The sequence below is a fragment of the Caenorhabditis remanei genome, chromosome II (genome assembly GCF_010183535.1).
Source record: "Caenorhabditis remanei strain PX506 chromosome II, whole genome shotgun sequence".
NCBI classification, from domain to species: Eukaryota; Metazoa; Nematoda; class Chromadorea; order Rhabditida; family Rhabditidae; genus Caenorhabditis; species Caenorhabditis remanei.
This window is the reverse complement of record NC_071329.1, coordinates 7,523,541-7,539,921: the sequence shown is the minus strand read 5'-3', so window position 1 is coordinate 7,539,921 and position 16,381 is coordinate 7,523,541. Positions and strand designations below refer to the sequence as shown.

The 16,381-nt window shown below is 35.8% G+C and overlaps 4 protein-coding genes across 4 annotated transcripts; 2 read left to right on the top strand and 2 right to left on the bottom strand.

The window, feature by feature from the left end:
• Positions 1 to 115: 115 nt before the first annotated feature.
• Positions 116 to 3,893, bottom strand: GCK72_005130 (uncharacterized protein; the record flags this gene model as incomplete). Its single annotated transcript, XM_053725045.1, has 12 exons — positions 116 to 334; positions 389 to 498; positions 543 to 734; positions 779 to 975; positions 1,021 to 1,119; positions 1,176 to 1,393; positions 1,438 to 1,556; positions 1,895 to 2,682; positions 3,174 to 3,471; positions 3,519 to 3,590; positions 3,640 to 3,785; positions 3,835 to 3,893. 12 exons carry the CDS (start codon positions 3,891 to 3,893, stop codon positions 116 to 118), a joined length of 2,517 nt encoding a protein of 838 aa, XP_053589239.1.
• A 1,214-nt stretch (positions 3,894 to 5,107) lies between these two features.
• Positions 5,108 to 8,153, top strand: GCK72_005129 (uncharacterized protein; the record flags this gene model as incomplete). The annotated part of the gene is made up of 14 exons (XM_053725044.1): positions 5,108 to 5,317; positions 5,364 to 5,478; positions 5,525 to 5,651; positions 5,695 to 5,772; positions 5,815 to 5,893; positions 5,936 to 6,042; positions 6,099 to 6,263; positions 6,307 to 6,621; positions 6,665 to 6,879; positions 6,923 to 7,435; positions 7,486 to 7,657; positions 7,707 to 7,826; positions 7,873 to 8,004; positions 8,051 to 8,153. The coding sequence occupies 14 exons, from the start codon at positions 5,108 to 5,110 to the stop codon at positions 8,151 to 8,153; spliced, it is 2,451 nt and encodes an 816-aa protein (XP_053589238.1).
• A 1,028-nt stretch (positions 8,154 to 9,181) lies between these two features.
• GCK72_005128 (uncharacterized protein) lies at positions 9,182 to 12,474 on the bottom strand (the record flags this gene model as incomplete). Its single annotated transcript, XM_053725043.1, has 13 exons — positions 9,182 to 9,284; positions 9,766 to 9,885; positions 9,935 to 10,106; positions 10,149 to 10,658; positions 10,702 to 10,916; positions 10,960 to 11,274; positions 11,319 to 11,483; positions 11,540 to 11,646; positions 11,689 to 11,767; positions 11,810 to 11,887; positions 11,931 to 12,057; positions 12,104 to 12,218; positions 12,265 to 12,474. 13 exons carry the CDS (start codon positions 12,472 to 12,474, stop codon positions 9,182 to 9,184), a joined length of 2,316 nt encoding a protein of 771 aa, XP_053589237.1.
• A 2,117-nt stretch (positions 12,475 to 14,591) lies between these two features.
• Positions 14,592 to 16,151, top strand: GCK72_005127 (uncharacterized protein; the record flags this gene model as incomplete). Its single annotated transcript, XM_053725042.1, has 5 exons — positions 14,592 to 14,662; positions 14,982 to 15,303; positions 15,353 to 15,699; positions 15,745 to 16,018; positions 16,068 to 16,151. 5 exons carry the CDS (start codon positions 14,592 to 14,594, stop codon positions 16,149 to 16,151), a joined length of 1,098 nt encoding a protein of 365 aa, XP_053589236.1.
• Between the last annotated feature and the right edge of the window lie 230 nt (positions 16,152 to 16,381).

The following is a 16,381-nucleotide window of genomic DNA, read 5'->3' as shown; positions in this document are numbered from 1 at the left end:
CTTGCTGATATTGATATCAATGAAACATTTTAAGTTCAAACATCGTTGAATGAAAGGGAGTACTGTAGGGGACGCGAGTTTTCAAGAGTAAGTGAGGGCATTTGTCATTTAATTTTTATTGTTCAGAAGATTTAAAAGCAGTAAAAATCAGTATCACAGGATCGCATCTCACAAAGATACGGTAGTCGATTTCCACAACTAATTGGTGTCCACGCAATCTGAAATCCCATGGATTAGGTGATGTTCTAAACATGATTCTCACAGATCCATCGGAATATTTCACGTCAGCCACGCATCCAGATTTGGTAGAAACGGATCCAGATGATGGGTCGAGCTGGAAATAGAAAAGTAGGTACTGATCTGGCAGTTCTATGAGAACATTTCGTACCGGAAGAAGAGGTTTCCCATCCGGTTGATCCCAGTACCAACTTCCATTTTGACTGATCAATCCGTTGTAGTAAGAGGCTACTGTTTTGGCGCCCTTATTGGTTATGACGTCTAAAAACGTCAACTTTATAAAATGCATCGCCCGAACCACTCACCATAATTGAAAGATCTCCTGTTGACATCAAATTCCGACACCAAATATGCATTCTTCGCAGCTGTGTGACAGGACTTCTGAGCATTCATTTGATATTCATTCTTATTCAAGTTTCCCACACAGATTCCAAAAAGATTTCCAGAATTGATTGGCCACTCATATTGACTCCAACCATCACGACAGAAACAGTTTGCTGAAAGAAAACGCGTCGAAGGTGCCCCAGTTTATGATGCCTACCCATTGCAGTAGCTCCTTGCAGTTCCTGTACAATTGGTGCAGCATCTTGCATGTGGAAATTCATGTTATAATTTCCGACAAACTTCAATTGAAATGCAGTATTCCCTGTGGTCCCAGCACCTGTGTATACTGTAGAAATATCGATTCCAGATTGGCGAATTGATAGGGCCAAGACGTCGGGACGTTGGTTTTTAAACCTGGAAATATAAAAGTGTATGAGCAAACAAGACCAAGAAACTGACGAATAATTGGAAGTGAAGAGAACGATTAACTTTTTGTACTGTTTTCTGTCATTTGCTCGATTGGCGGCAGTGATCAAATTGTTAGCAGCTGATAGACCTCTGAAAGGGAAATTCTTTTTTGGACTATAAAAACGAGAATGATATTGAAAACTCACAAATCCATGAACGCGTCGAACGAATCCGATTTTTGTGTTGCATTCAACTTGTCCAACTCTTGATTCAACGCTGCCAAAGATTTGAACTCGTCAAACCCCGCCTCCACTGTTGCCACTTCATTATAAGTCACAATGGCCACTCTGGTACTTCTGGGATCTGGATGTCCTGCTCCGATTCGAACTGATTGTCCGAACATAGCCTGAATTGTGTCGTAAACCTGAAAGAGGAACTTAAAATTTGACTACACAATAAGAAAATCACTCCATCCATCTGCATGATCCTTGTGTTGTCGATAACCAAAACAATATCAAGCCAGAGATTATTTATATCGGTGCCACATTTTCTATACGTCGTGGATGATGTACAGGCGACAAATGCCACTGAAATAACAAAATAAAATAGACTCAACAATTCCAAGAACTCACCATGTACGAGTAAAATCAATTGAAACAGATTCATCTTAAGACCAATTTGTTAATTTGATGTTTGGTGCTGTCTGACTATTTTGCGATAATTTATATATGTTTGATTTCTTATCTGGAGTTGTGATAGTGAACTAAACGTACCCAATGTGAGAGTTGGTTGCCGTTTTTCACAAAGTTGTGCAATACATCAATGAGTGGTTATCATGGAGTCCAATCAATAAAATATTCATTAACACCCGAATCCCAGGAATTCAAATATAGATAAACAATGCTAGTCATTAATCAATTATTACAATTATATTCCAAACTTTTCTTCTCTGTTTCCGAGCAAGCATCTGCTGAAGAAACAACGTTGAGAAGAGTGTTCTCTTCATCGTCCTGATCAATTGCCCATATCAACATGCCTCCCAAATCCTTCTCTTTCACATATTTCGTCTTCTCTCCAAGACTTTTTTCATTCTCGAAAGTTAGAAAATGTTTAGTCTCTGGAATCCAGATATAGGAAGTTTTTGATTTCTCATGAAATCTCGCTGAACTTTTATCCCATTTCTCACTGTCAAGTTGGTTCCATCTCACTGCGTATGGTCCTCTCGCGTCACCTTTCTCCTTCCAAATGTCATCAGAATCATCGTGAAGTGGCAGAGATGCATTTATCCAGAATGTTCCATAAAACGGTACAGCCATATTCAATTTATTTGGTTTTTTGGTTTTGCATGCCAAATACTTCATAGTTTCATCAATATTTCCATGTGATCCTTCATAAATTGGTGAGTGAGGCCCCACTCGATTTCCATTGAAATAGTAGTCATAGGTGAGAACATTCAAGAAATCCACGTGTTTTACTATCTCATTCAGATAATATCCACTGTCCAAGTGAGAAACCGAAGGAGGAACGATCACACTGATCAGATATTCCTCATTTCTTCTCTTCGCAGACTTCAAGTCATTCAATCTTTTCCGAAGTTCTCTAATGAATTTCGAGTGGTGCAGTTTGTCAGCACTGTTAGACCACACCCAGAAAATATCAACACCATCTAGATCATTTTCATCGATAAATGATGCAATTGAGTCGATAAGAATTCTGAAAGAAAACTGCTGGAATACATACAGTACCGCCCAAAATCTATCATAGTTTGCTTTTTTCAGTTGAAAATGCCCAACTTTGAGAGTGTGTCATAGTCAAATTAACTGTCCCATAGAATAAATTTTTATGAGATCAAGCAGACCAAGAGTAGAACTCCGTTTTTGTTGTGGGCAACTTTTTTGTACAGACACTCCCTAGGAAGTTATGTATCAACAAAGTAATTTCTCCCTCAAATCGTCCCATTTCAGTGCAAAATAGTGCGATTTCTTGCTGTTCACTTTAAATTATAACTCTCTAGGGAGTGTCCGTACAAAAAAGTGGTCAACTACAAAAATGGAGTTCTACTCTTGTTCTGTTCGATCCCATAAAAATTTATTCTTTGGGACAGTCAGTTTTACTATCTTTCAAAGTTGGGCATTTTCAACTGAAAAAGGCAAAATACCTTTTTGACCGGTACTGTGAATACCAAATATTTTTTGAGAACTCACTTTCTCTTCCCAACATCCTTCATCAATGGCGAGAACACCACCGAGTTGGCATGTCCACCAACTCCAATCATCATTTTCAGACCAGAATTCAACGTCATCGCCTTATTTTTCATGTCCAAGAATCTGTTTTCCGCACGATCACTGTCAAATTTGATTGTTCCGTCTTCTTGAACATTAACGAAAAGATAAATAACATGAGTCAGTTTTTTCAGCTGCTTTTCTGAAACTTCGGCTTTTTCCCATTCTGTATAGTAACCAATGACACGTTTTCCACATGAAGCAGCAGGAATATTTGGGTCTGAAAGATTGGAGGATATTAATTGTTGAGGTTTTGACAAGACTAACTTTTTGTAGTTGTGATAGGTATCTGTGTAGTAGAAGGTGTTGTTACAGGAGGTACGGTAGTTGTCAGTGAATCTGAAAGTTATTTGCGTCAAGAAGGAATTATGTTACAGCAAGTCCTCACCAATAATTTTTCCTTCAGTGTCATAAAATAACATGAATACTGTGGAAAGGACATATGCAATTGGAACACATATAATTGAGATCAGAATCAGTGTAACAATAACACAACAGATGTCTCTGAACTTTTTACTCCAGGTGTTTCGATTTCTGGAATTATTTTGTCATTAGAAGTGAAACGCAACATTATTCAACTCACAACAATGCTGGAGCAGAAAATAACGGATTATACTTATTGTTTATCGCTCGGAAAGTCATTTTACGGGAGTACTAACAAAGTGAAATAGGAAAATGAATACTTCCATAGACATAGAGTATTTTATAGATGATCGAAAAGATGATAATATATCAATCATTAGGAAGAAACCGGTTAATTGATTAGTTGGTTGAAGTTGATTAGGAATTTTTGGAATGAGTAATACTGTGACACATACGAAAACTATGTTGTGCATACTCAAGATGGAATAAACGGTTTAAAAAATTATTGAAAGAATTCATTTGATTTTTTGAGTGCAAGAAAAAACAAAGCGGAGCTGTGAATTAGGGCAGATAAATTGAAGAGTTTTGTTTATTATCAAAATCTTCAATAATTTCTTTTTTTTTGAGGCCAAACAATAAATACGAATTCCTCATATTACGGCCTTGAACGATGTCACTTTTCCGCCATTCTCTTGTTGAATATCGTCAGAACAGTCAATGTTTCCTGAAACAAGAGTAATGTCGACTACTCTAAAAGAAATTGACTCATCGAGAGATTGGAAATCAAACTGAACCTTGTATCTGTAGTTGACAGAAGAGTTATTCTCAGAAATTAGAAAACTTTTGAGTATGAAAGTGTCATAATTCCAGTATATGTTTTGACAGTTTTGAAATCCTTTTTTCAGAAATTCAGAACCACACACATCGTTTCCAATCGGAGTAATATCAATATATGAAACAGGAAGAGAATGAAACCTTCGTACTCATAAAAAAGAGGAACCGAACATTAATGTGCACATTATCTTTGCTTTCTTGATAAAAGGAGAGAATTTGTAAAAAGAAACAAATGAAATTGAAAGAAATGGTTCCCGACAATCGGAGAAAAAAAATCCACAAACTTGAATGGCACTGCTTGAAATCAATTAAAAATTGCCTTCATTATCTATGAACTGATTTTTATTATTCACGATATGTGTTTTTGTCATGTACGTCGTTGTCTTGGTCCTCGATTCGACAAATTAATTTAATGTATTATATACTATTGATATTCAGTGCCAGCTAATATGCTAATTAGAAATTATAAAGCCAACCGTGCATCGATTATTTTCACTCACTTTTACACTTTTCTAACTTCGATGATGTTTTCTTTTTCATAAAGCACCATCGGTCTCATGGAAGATTTTAACGACTGTTTCTCTCCAGTTTATTGTTTTTCGTCAGTTTCTTCTTCAACTTTCTATATCTTTTAACCTAAGCAAACTATAAATTGACAGATGCGGTTGATGAAACTAAACAAAATATTGCTTCTGATAGTTTGTTCATCTTCTGTTTTTATTACTATTTACTGGAGTGCAACAAATGGAATCAAGAGTAGCAGAAATACAAGAAGCAGTTCTGATAGAATCAATCCAGTGGCTGATGTGAAAAAAGGGAATAAATGGATTGTTGTCACAAGTGTGAATTATCCAACAGAAGATGTGAAGGTATGAAATTTCAGACGATGGAAGAGAAACTCTTAGAATATTCCAGAGACTCTCATCATTTGAAGAATGGAATCTGGTGATTGTTGCAGATACGAAAACTCCTGTTGACTGGAAACTAGAAACTGTTCATTTTCTATCTGTTGATTATCAGAAACGATTACGTGAGTAGAGACACAGGAAATCAGAACGTCATCTGTATATTTTCAGCATTTTCCATTGTTTCTTCGCTTCCTTACAAGTCGTATACGAGGAAAAATATAGGATATTTGTATGCGATTTCACAAGGAGCTGAGTGGATTTACGACACTGATGATGACAATAAACCATATGATAAGTCAATTAATTTATTAAAACTCTAAGGAAATCCTGGTTTTAAGATTAGGATTGAATCAGTTCGATTATGAAGATACAGTATCTGGAGTACGGTATCAAGTGAAAAATTCCAGTGAAATTATGTAAGTTTGCGACAGAAAAAGAGTATTGAGGTTGCCTTTCAGACAACGTTTGTTCAATCCGTATCGATTCTTTGGGGTAGATCAAATGTGGCCGAGAGGATTTCCATTGGAATATATCGAGGTAATCAGTGAATGAGAATATCAAGAGAATACACAATTACAGAAACATACAAACGGAAAAGAGAATCAAGTACTGTGTTATAAGATGAAAAGATCATCTGTGCAGCAGGGATTAGTTCATCATGATCCAGATGTTGATGCCGTTTATAGGTAATTTCTTATTAGCACACCAAACCAAAGACTTATTCAAATTGTTCCATTTTCAGACTCTTGAATGCAGATTCCAATAGCGGATTGGATGTGAAGTTCAATAAGTTCGCCCCGCCCATTGCATTATCAGTTGGAACATATTCTCCATGGAATTCTCAAAACACCTTGTTTCACAAATCAGCGTTCCATACGTTATTCCTTCCAACAACTGTCTCTTTCAGGTATTTCTCAAGAATTCAACCGGAAATTAAAATTTTTTTGTAGAACAACGGATATTTGGAGATCTTTTATCTCACAAAAAATACTTCATCTCTCTGGATTAACTGTTTCATTCGTACCCACAAATGCGATTCAATTTAGGAATGCACATGACTATTTGAAAGATTTCAAAGATGAACAACAGGTTTATGAAGATTCTGGAAAGATTATTGAGTTTTTGAATGATTGGAATTGTTCGAAAGATATTCATTTGGAAGATTGTATCAATAAGTTATCTGAAGATCTGGTTGAGAATAATCTGTGGGGAGAAGATGATTCGGAATTGATGAAATTGTTTTTGAATGATTTGAAATTAATGGGGTCAGTTTTTAAGAAAGAAACATTCTAAACGGCAGATTTCCAGATTCAAGTATCCTGACTTGATAGGAGAGGAATATGAAGATCCATACATTTCATCTGATAATGAAACGGATCGAAATGTGAATTGTAGGCGAATGAATTTGGAATTCGAACTGATTGATCCGAAGAAATATGGTCAGGAAAACATTCGGAAAGCAGAACAAAAATTGAATTATTTCGGAGATTTAGTTGATTGGTGTAATGAAACTGGATATTCTAGTAAGTTTTCAGGATATTTCAGGTTGATGAATTGAAATTTCAGATCTATCGAAATCGTTTCCATCAGCCAAACAGCTTTCCGAAAAACATGAAGAATCTTACGTGTTGCAACAAGATAAAAACAGTGTTTGTTCTCTGAATTGTTGTCTGTTTGAATCAGGATTTTCAATAATTAAGGTGTTAATTGCTGTGAATAATTACCCATGGAAATATGGAGTCGGACTGATTCAACGACTCTATCAACCATACTTTGCAGCTGTGATATTCTGTGGTTCCTGGTATTCTGATGAAGTAATTGATGTGGATAATTACACTTCAACCCTCAATCCAATCAATTATATTCATATGAATCCAGCTGAAATTCACAAAGGATATTTCGCATATCATTGTGTTACTCTGGTCAAAGAAATGCGGTTGAATAATGTGAAAGGATACTTTTTGGTGGCGGATGACACTATTTTCAATATTTGGCAGAGGATTGACTACTCAAGAGTTCATCATTTAATGGGTCCCGTAGCAGACCAAGATGGTAATAACTGGTGGAATGGTAAACACGGTAGGTTAATTGGAAATCTGAATATGAACTGATTTAAATTGAATATTCAGGTACTCCCGCAGCGAAAAATATAGTGCTCACAATAAAAAACAATACGGATCCAAAGATTGAAAAGGCATGGAAACAATTTGATGAGGGACTGAAAACATACGGTTACATGAAAGAGAATCAGACAGTTTTCGATGAAATTGCATCTGGAAAAGGGAAGAGTATTTCTGATTTGTATGTTGCTTTTCTCTGGAAATCAGTTGTTATGAGTTCTTGTTTCCAGCTACTACATTCCAACGTCTCAAAGTGAATATTATGCAGTTCTGATGAGAGTTTTCTATGAGAATCTGTTCTTTTTGGAGTTGGCTGTGAACAAATTCGTCAAATCAGTCGATCATCAAGTGTTAGTTCAGATAGGCTGTTAATTGAATTCTTCATATTGTTTTCAGAGCAAGAAAAGGCAGAAGAGCTTATCTTTGGGGAAATCGTAATAATTGGGATACCTATTATAGTAAACAAATGGTCGCAATGCATCCAATAAAGACAAGCCAATTTAGAAATGCCACTGAGAAAAGAAAAAAGTTTGTAACTTTTCTTCTTAATAATATTGCAACGTTTTATTTTCAGATACTGTGGATCTGTTCTTCAAACTTGGTCGGATATTATGTTTGGTGGATCTCAAAATTTCACGGTGAAAGCAGATGATGACCCAGATAGAACAGTCGAATGAAGATTTTTCGGCAAAATTAGTATACTACGATTACCTAGATCTCATGATCTTGTCAACTTTAAAGCACTTGTTTGTTTATATATAAAATGAAAATTGGTGTCTTAAAAATATACTAACCTTGTTTTTAGACGCTACTCGATAATTTTCTGTAATTAGCAGAAGTTATTCATCAAATTCTGAACTGATCATATACAACGTAATGTTACGTCCCATCTATGTTGTTTTTTTTTCTAAAAAGTGACTTACTTTCATTTTTTCCAGTACCCTTGTTCTTCATTTTCTGAAAATTTGTCACCTTTCGAACTCTTTTTTCTATTAAATCAAGATAAACAACTCTTCCTTTTTCGAAACTTAGTAAACTAATCTTGCAGTTCTAAACACCATAGAACTCCAATTACAGTTTATCTGAGAGAGTATGCAAGTTTTGACAATGTTCTTTGTTGAACATTATGTATTTTGTCATGAGGGCTTATTGGCAACTAAAACCAATGCATTGGTGTTTTATGTTTGGAAAGTTCCATTTCCTGATACCACTGGATTGGAAATGAAGTAAAAGTGGGGTTTGAGAGGGATTTTTATACTCTCACGCAGAGTGGTGAGTCTTCTTATCGTTCGACATGGAGTAATAAATGGGAGTCTGGTCTCAGGAACCTTGGCTAGGAGGGACCGCAGCGCTCATCGTCAAAGATACCTACACCGAGTGATCCTTCAAGAAGCCAGCTTATTGAACTTCCCACAATTTGAATCTGGATGTTTATAAATGAATTATTGGTTCCGAATTTCAGAAAAAACTATCAATATGTTCAACTCGAACGTACAGACAAACAAGAATGAACAAAAAAGTTTATCATCATTGGAAATAATTGTGAAAAAAGTGATGGTATTTCCGATCAACTGATTTTATTCTTCGTTCACTTCATTTAGCAAAACGACATCTCGACTTTCAAAGTGAGATATAATGAAAACGAATAGTTGACAAGACAGTGGGATCTAGCTAATCGTAGTATACTAATTATACAGAAAAACCATCATTCGACTGTTCTATCCGGGTCGTTATCTGCCTGCACTGTAAAGTTTTGAGATCCACCGAATATAATATCCGACCAAGTTTGAAGAACAGATTCACAGTATCTAAAATGAAAGCTGTGAAAGTATGTCAAAAATGGAAACGTCAAACTTTTTCCTATTTTCACTCGTTTTTTGAAATTGGCTCATCTTAATTGGATGCATTGCGACCAAATTCTTTTGGTAAACGACGTTCCACTGGTTACGTTTATTTCCCCAAAGATAAGAGCCATTTCTACCGTATCTTGCTCTATAAACAATATTAATACATTAACGATTTCTTCTGGCAAAAACGCTTCAGGTTATAAACAGAAAGTGGAGGAAATTCTCCCGATAAACAATGATTTCTCAACAAACTTTCATGGTTTTCTTGATACCTTTTTCACATTTTTCACTGAATTCAAAATTTCAACTGCCGATAAGAATCTGTTGAAAATTTGAATTACAAGAGTCCACTAAAGCCACTAATAGAAGCATACAACAAAGATACTCGAAAATGGAGGGATGAAGGATAGGGTAATTTGGCTTCCGTTTTGTCAAAACTAACACTTGATGATCGACTGATTTGACGAATTTGTTCACAGCCAACTCCAAAAAGAACAGATTCTCATAGAAAACTCTCATCAGAACTGCATAATATTCACTTTGAGACGTTGGAATGTAGAAGCTGGAAACAAGAACTCAAAACAACTGATTTCCAGAGAAAAGCAACATACAAATCAGAAATACTCTTCCCTTTTCCAGATGCAATTTCATCGAAAACTGTCTGATTCTCTTTCATGTAACCGTATGTTTTCAGTCCCTCATCAAATTGTTTCCATGCCTTTTCAATCTTTGGATCCGTATTGTTTTTTATTGTGAGCACTATATTTTTCGCTGCGGAAATACCTGAATCTCAATTAAAATCAGTAGATATTCCAATATAAGTACCATAGTAACTAGTCCACCAGGAATCACTATCTTCCGCTACGGGACCCATTAAATGATGAACTCTTGAGTAATCAATCCTCTGCCAAATATTGAAAATAGTGTCATCCGCCACCAAAAAGTATCCTTTCACATTATTCAACCGCATTTCTTTGACCAGAGTAACACAATGATATGCGAAATATCCTTTGTGAATTTCAGCTGGATTCATATGAATATAATTGATTGGATTGAGGGTTGAAGTGTAATTATCCACATCAATTACTTCATCAGAATACCAGGAACCACAGAATATCACAGCTGCAAAGTATGGTTGATAGAGTCGTTGAATCAGTCCGACTCCATATTTCCATGGGTAATTATTCACAGCAATTAACACCTTAATTATTGAAAATCCTGATTCAAACAGACAACAATTCAGAGAACAAACACTGTTTTTATCTTGTTGCAACACGTAAGATTCTTCATGTTTTTCGGAAAGCTGTTTGGCTGATGGAAACGATTTCGATAGATCTGAAATTTCAATTCATCAACCTGAAATATCCTGAAAACTTACTAGAATATCCAGTTTCATTACACCAATCAACTAAATCTCCGAAATAATTCAATTTTTGTTCTGCTTTCCGAATGTTTTCCTGACCATATTTCTTCGGATCAATCAGTTCGAATTCCAAATTCATTCGTCTACAATTCACATTTCGATCCGTTTCATTATCAGATGAAATGTATGGATCTTCATATTCCTCTCCTATCAAGTCAGGATACTTGAATCTGGAAATCTGCCGTTTAGAATGTTTCTTTCTTAAAAACTGACCCCATTAATTTCAAATCATTCAAAAACAATTTCATCAATTCCGAATCATCTTCTCCCCACAGATTATTCTCAACCAGATCTTCAGATAACTTATTGATACAATCTTCCAAATTAATATCTTTCGAACAATTCCAATCATTCAAGAACTCAATAATCTTTCCAGAATCTTCATAAACCTGTTGTTCATCTTTGAAATCTTTCAAATAGTCATGTGCATTCCTAAATTGAATCGCATTTGTGGGTACAAATGAAACAGTTAATCCAGATAAGTGAAGTATTTTTTGTGAGATAAAAGATCTCCAAATATCCGTTGTTCTACAAAAAATATTTTAATTTTCGGTTGAAATCTTGAGAAATACCTGAATGATACAGTTGTTGGAAGGAATAACGTATGGAACGCTGATTTGTGAAACAAGGTGTTTTGAGAATTCCATGGAGAATATGTTCCAACTGATAATGCAATGGGCGGGGCGAACTTATTGAACTTCACATCCAATCCGCTGTTGGAATCTGCATTCAAGAGTCTGAAAATGGAACAATTTGAATAAGTCTTTGGTTTGGTGTGCTAATAAGAAATTACCTATAAACGGCATCAACATCTGGATCATGATGAACTAATCCCTGCTGCACAGATGATCTTTTCATCTTATAACACAGTACTTGATTCTCTTTTCCGTTTGTATGTTTCTGTAATTGTGTATTCTCTTGATATTCTCATTCACTGATTACCTCGATATACTCCAAAGGAAATCCTCTCGGCCACATTTGATCTACCCCAAAGAATCGATACGGATTGAATAAACGTTGTCTGAAAGGCAACCTCAATACTCTTTTTCTGTCGCCAACTTACATAATTTCACTGGAATTTTTCACTTGATACCGTACTCCAGATACTGTATCTTCATAATCGAACTGATTCAATCCTAATCTTAAAACCAAGATTTCCTTAGAGTTTTAATAAATTAATTGACTTATCATATGGTTTATTGTCATCATCAGTGTCGTAAATCCACTCAGCTCCTTGTGAAATCGCATATAAATATCCTATATTTTTCCTCGTATACGACTTGTAAGGAAGCGAAGAAACAATGGAAAATGCTGCAACTATTCAAATGATATTCTGGTTTCCTGTTTATCTACTCACGTAATTGTTTCTGATAATCAACAGATAGAAAATGAACAGTTTCTAGTTTCCAGTCAACAGGAGTTTTCGTATCAGCAACAATCACCAGATTCCATTCTTCAAATGATGAGAGTCTCTGGAATATTCTAAGAATTTCTCTTCCATCGTCTGAAATTTCATACCTTCACATCTTCTGTTGGATAATTCACACTTGTGACAACAATCCATTTATTCCCTCTTTTCACATCAGCCACTGGATTGATTCTATCAGAACTGCTTCTTGTACTTCTGCTATTCTTTTTTCCATTTGTTGAACTCCAGATAAGTAGCAATAAAATCGTGGGTACACAGAACATCAGAAGTAAAGGTTTTTTGAAATTGTTGAACCACATCTGACAATTTAGATTTTGTAGAAAATTGGAACAGATGAAGGAAAACTGATAGAAAACAACAAAGATCAATGTTTTGCTCGTAAATTTCAGCCACGAGGATTGTTCGTGGATTAAGAAAAATAAGTATCAAAAAAAGTTAGCTGAAAAAAGGTAGCTGAAAAAAAGTTTGCTGAAAAAATCGCTTTTCACGGTTTAATTCAATTTTTCACTGAAAATCGAGCTTGTTCGCAGTTTAATGTAGCAAGAATCTGGCCCAAGCAATTTTGTACTTCTGGAACACTTCGTTAGACTTTTTTTTCTTCTGATATAGTTACTCTTGCCAAAAACAAGATACCTATTTGGAAAGATCCACCGATTTAACTTTAGTTTTGAACGCCTTGGAAGATATTTTGACCGGGAAACAAGTTGCAGGTAGAGAATTCAAGCAATTTAGAGATCTTTTAGTCATATAGGTAGATTGTAAAGAAAAAAAGATCCATACTTCACAATCGGTCGTATCGGAATCGGATGCAATAACATGTTATTATAATCTGAAATTCTGACAGTTGGAGAATGTTGAAAATCATGTTGATACGGAGTTGAGGTATTTTTTGCACAGAGTCAAAGTATTGGGTGAACGTCAGATCATTAGAAATAATAACTCCCAAATCTCTAACGCATTTGACGACTTGTATTTTTAAGGTTAAAGATGAAATTTGAATGATATTTTCTCGAGGAAGAAGCGGTAAAACGGATAATTTCGCTATTGTTAGGGGCGACTTTCATTTGCCAGTTTTGATACCATTCTGGTACTTTTTTTAAATCACGCTATTATGATTCGAGATGAAAAGAAAACATTTTGAGATCATCTGCGAACAGTATCGCTTGCTGTTTTCCTCACTTTCTATTCCGACCATGTTTTTATTATTGTAGCTCTATTTTGCTGTAATTGTTCTGGCATTCACTTGCTGAAAAAAACAAATTTGTTTATGGAAAGGAAAGAGTAATAAAAATAAAAAATTCCACTCGACATCATCATTTCCTAGCTTTTCCATACCTAGTAATATACAAATCTCTAAATATCTTTGTTCGTATTACAGATACAGAAAAACGGTTTTCACCATTCGTACGAGCATGTTTTCTTACATCAGATTCTATGGATTTCTAATTTTCTTACCCGTGTAAATCTGATTTGAGACCAAAAAAGTACTCAATTCCACGTGACATCTTCATTTTCTAGCTTTTCCAACCTAGAAATATACAAATCTCTAAATATCTCTGTTCGTATTACAGATACTGAAAAACGGTTTTCACCATTCGAACGAGCATGTTTTCTTACATCAGATTCTATGGATTTCTAATTTTCTTACCCGTGTAAATCTGATTTGAGACCAAAAAAGTACTCAATTCCACGTGACATCTTCATTTTCTAGCTTTTCCATACCTAGAAATATACAAATCTCTAAATATCTCTGTTCGTATTACAGATACTGAAAAACGGTTTTCACCATTCGAACGAGCATGTTTTCTTACATCAGATTCTATGGATTTCTAATTTTCTTACCCGTTTGAATTCAGAAGAAATAATAGCTGAAATGCTGAAAACCTAATTTTTCTGACTAGTGAGTCGATTTCTCCCCAGAAAGCACGTTTTTTTTGTCTCATTCGATAGAGAAATTTGTTTTCTACATTCACTTTTTCATCCATTGCGCCGTCTAAAAATTTAAAAAAGAAGAATGGATTTTCTGTGCAAATAATTAAAGAATTGAATTATTTAAAACGTGAAAAAATAGGCTTCGCGTTTCTTTCGCATTGTGGCAAAAAACCGCGACGTGGCAAAAACTTGAACTTCATTTCAAATTGCGAATTCTTTATTTTCGAGTTAAAAGGTTTTAATTCTTTTTTCTCATTTCTTGTCACTGTCCTCCACTTTCCTCTACTTCCTGATCTCAAAGTATTACGTAAGTAGGCTCGTTAGTGTCTCTTTTCCTAAATTTCCTTTTTTCAGAATGGCTTGTGAAATCACAGTAGGAAGGACATTGTGATAAGTCCTGCGACCGAGACGACAGACAGCAAAAGGAGTTACATTCTTAAGTACGAGACACATTTAAGCACACCAACATTGTATTGTCGATTCAATGATGAGATCCTCGCTACTTGTGATCAGAAAGGGAGAATCATTATTCAATACGGCAACACGAGGTAAGTGGTATTTCGTTATTTGTTAAGTTACCGTAAAAACTGTATTAGAGCGACATGTCGCTCTATTTTTCAACCGCCTCTCAGAAAAACTTTGTGGTTTCAGAAACTCATTAAAATTGAACGGAAAAACTTTTTTGAAAGTTCTATTCGTTGACCTAGAGGTTACTATTCACGCTGCTTCTAATCAGAACCAAGAAAATACACTGGGATAATCATATTCATGAATTCTAAGTATAGATGGGTGTCGTTCTATTAGAGGTGTCGTTCTATTAAAGGTGTCGCTCTAATACAGTTTTTACGGTAATTAACAAATAACTAATTTTCAGTCAAATTGAGTTTGCGCTGAAAGCGAAAAACTTGAAAGACAGAAATAAGAAACGAGGAGAGAAGGAGATCAAAAATGAACTACTTCAAATGGCGCTGCGAGTAGAAGAGAGACACGAGAAGTTGATTGAAGACGTCAAATGTCTGAAAATGAATGCTCCGAAAACAGAAGGCGAGACAGAGAGCAAAGAAGTTGGAACGGAAAACACGCATGGTCAGCTCAGTTTGGATCTCTTCAAATTGAAACGTACAATAGCTCGCGGATTTTTTGGAGAAGTGAAGGAATACACCTCCATCAGAACTGGTCGGTCATTCGCTATCAAAGTGAGTTCCGCGTCTTTAGAATCCGAAAACATCGCATCTCCACTTTTAGGAACTAAGAAGGTCACATGCTCTTAATGAGATGTTCATCAACGACAGAGAGATCCAGAATCGCATGCTCATCAAGCACAAGCACATAGTCCGCTTCTTCGGTGCTTTCAAAGATGAATCAACAATCTTCATCGTTCTCGAGTTGATGAGCCAGACGTTACGACAAGTGATGGAGAGCACTGGAATTATGGATGAAGCATCAAGTGGAGTTGTGGTTAAGGCGGTTGCAAAAGGTCTTCAACATCTCCATCGATTACGTGTTATTCACAGAGATTTGAAGCCTGAGAATATTTTGTTGAGCTATGAACGAATCAAAATTGGAGATTTTGGTTTGGCGACTACGAAGACGTGAGTGATTAGATGTCTTTTTCTTTCAAATAGTTCATTTTTCAGAGGTGAAACTTGGTGTGGAACGCCCGGCTACCAAGCGCCCGAACTGTTCCTTAAGGAAACGCATGGAACACCGGCCGATATGTTTTCTCTTGGAGTCTTGGCGCATGAGATGCTCGAATCAAGTCTTCCGTTCAGTGAACAATACTGGAAAAAGCACGTCATTCGGTCAAATACGCTTCAATACGTTGCTCCTGCAAAATTCTCTTGCCATTTGAAAACTTTGTTGGAAGGTCTTCTAAACAAATCACCGGTTAAAAGGATGACAGCAGATGATGTAAGCTTAAAAACTTTCAATCCATAAATACGAAACATAACTTTTTCAGGTGTTGAGATCGGATTGGTTGTTCGATCTGGAGGAAAAAACAGAACGGGAGGAAATTGAGAGAATTCTGCGAGAAACCCTCTAGAAGATGTTGTCCTCTGTCGTTCACCAGTTTATCGTTTTCACCTCCTCGATTTAGACATTTCTTGATCTCCCCCTCTTTTTTCACTCTAATCTGCCTCCTGAATAAAAATTGATAAAAATTTTGTTCTTTTCGCATCTTACTCATTAGCCGAGCATTTTTATTACAACTGCGCCCCACCGCAAACGAGAGAATCGGCGAGAGAAGCAGAGGGAAATGCAAACGGATGTATT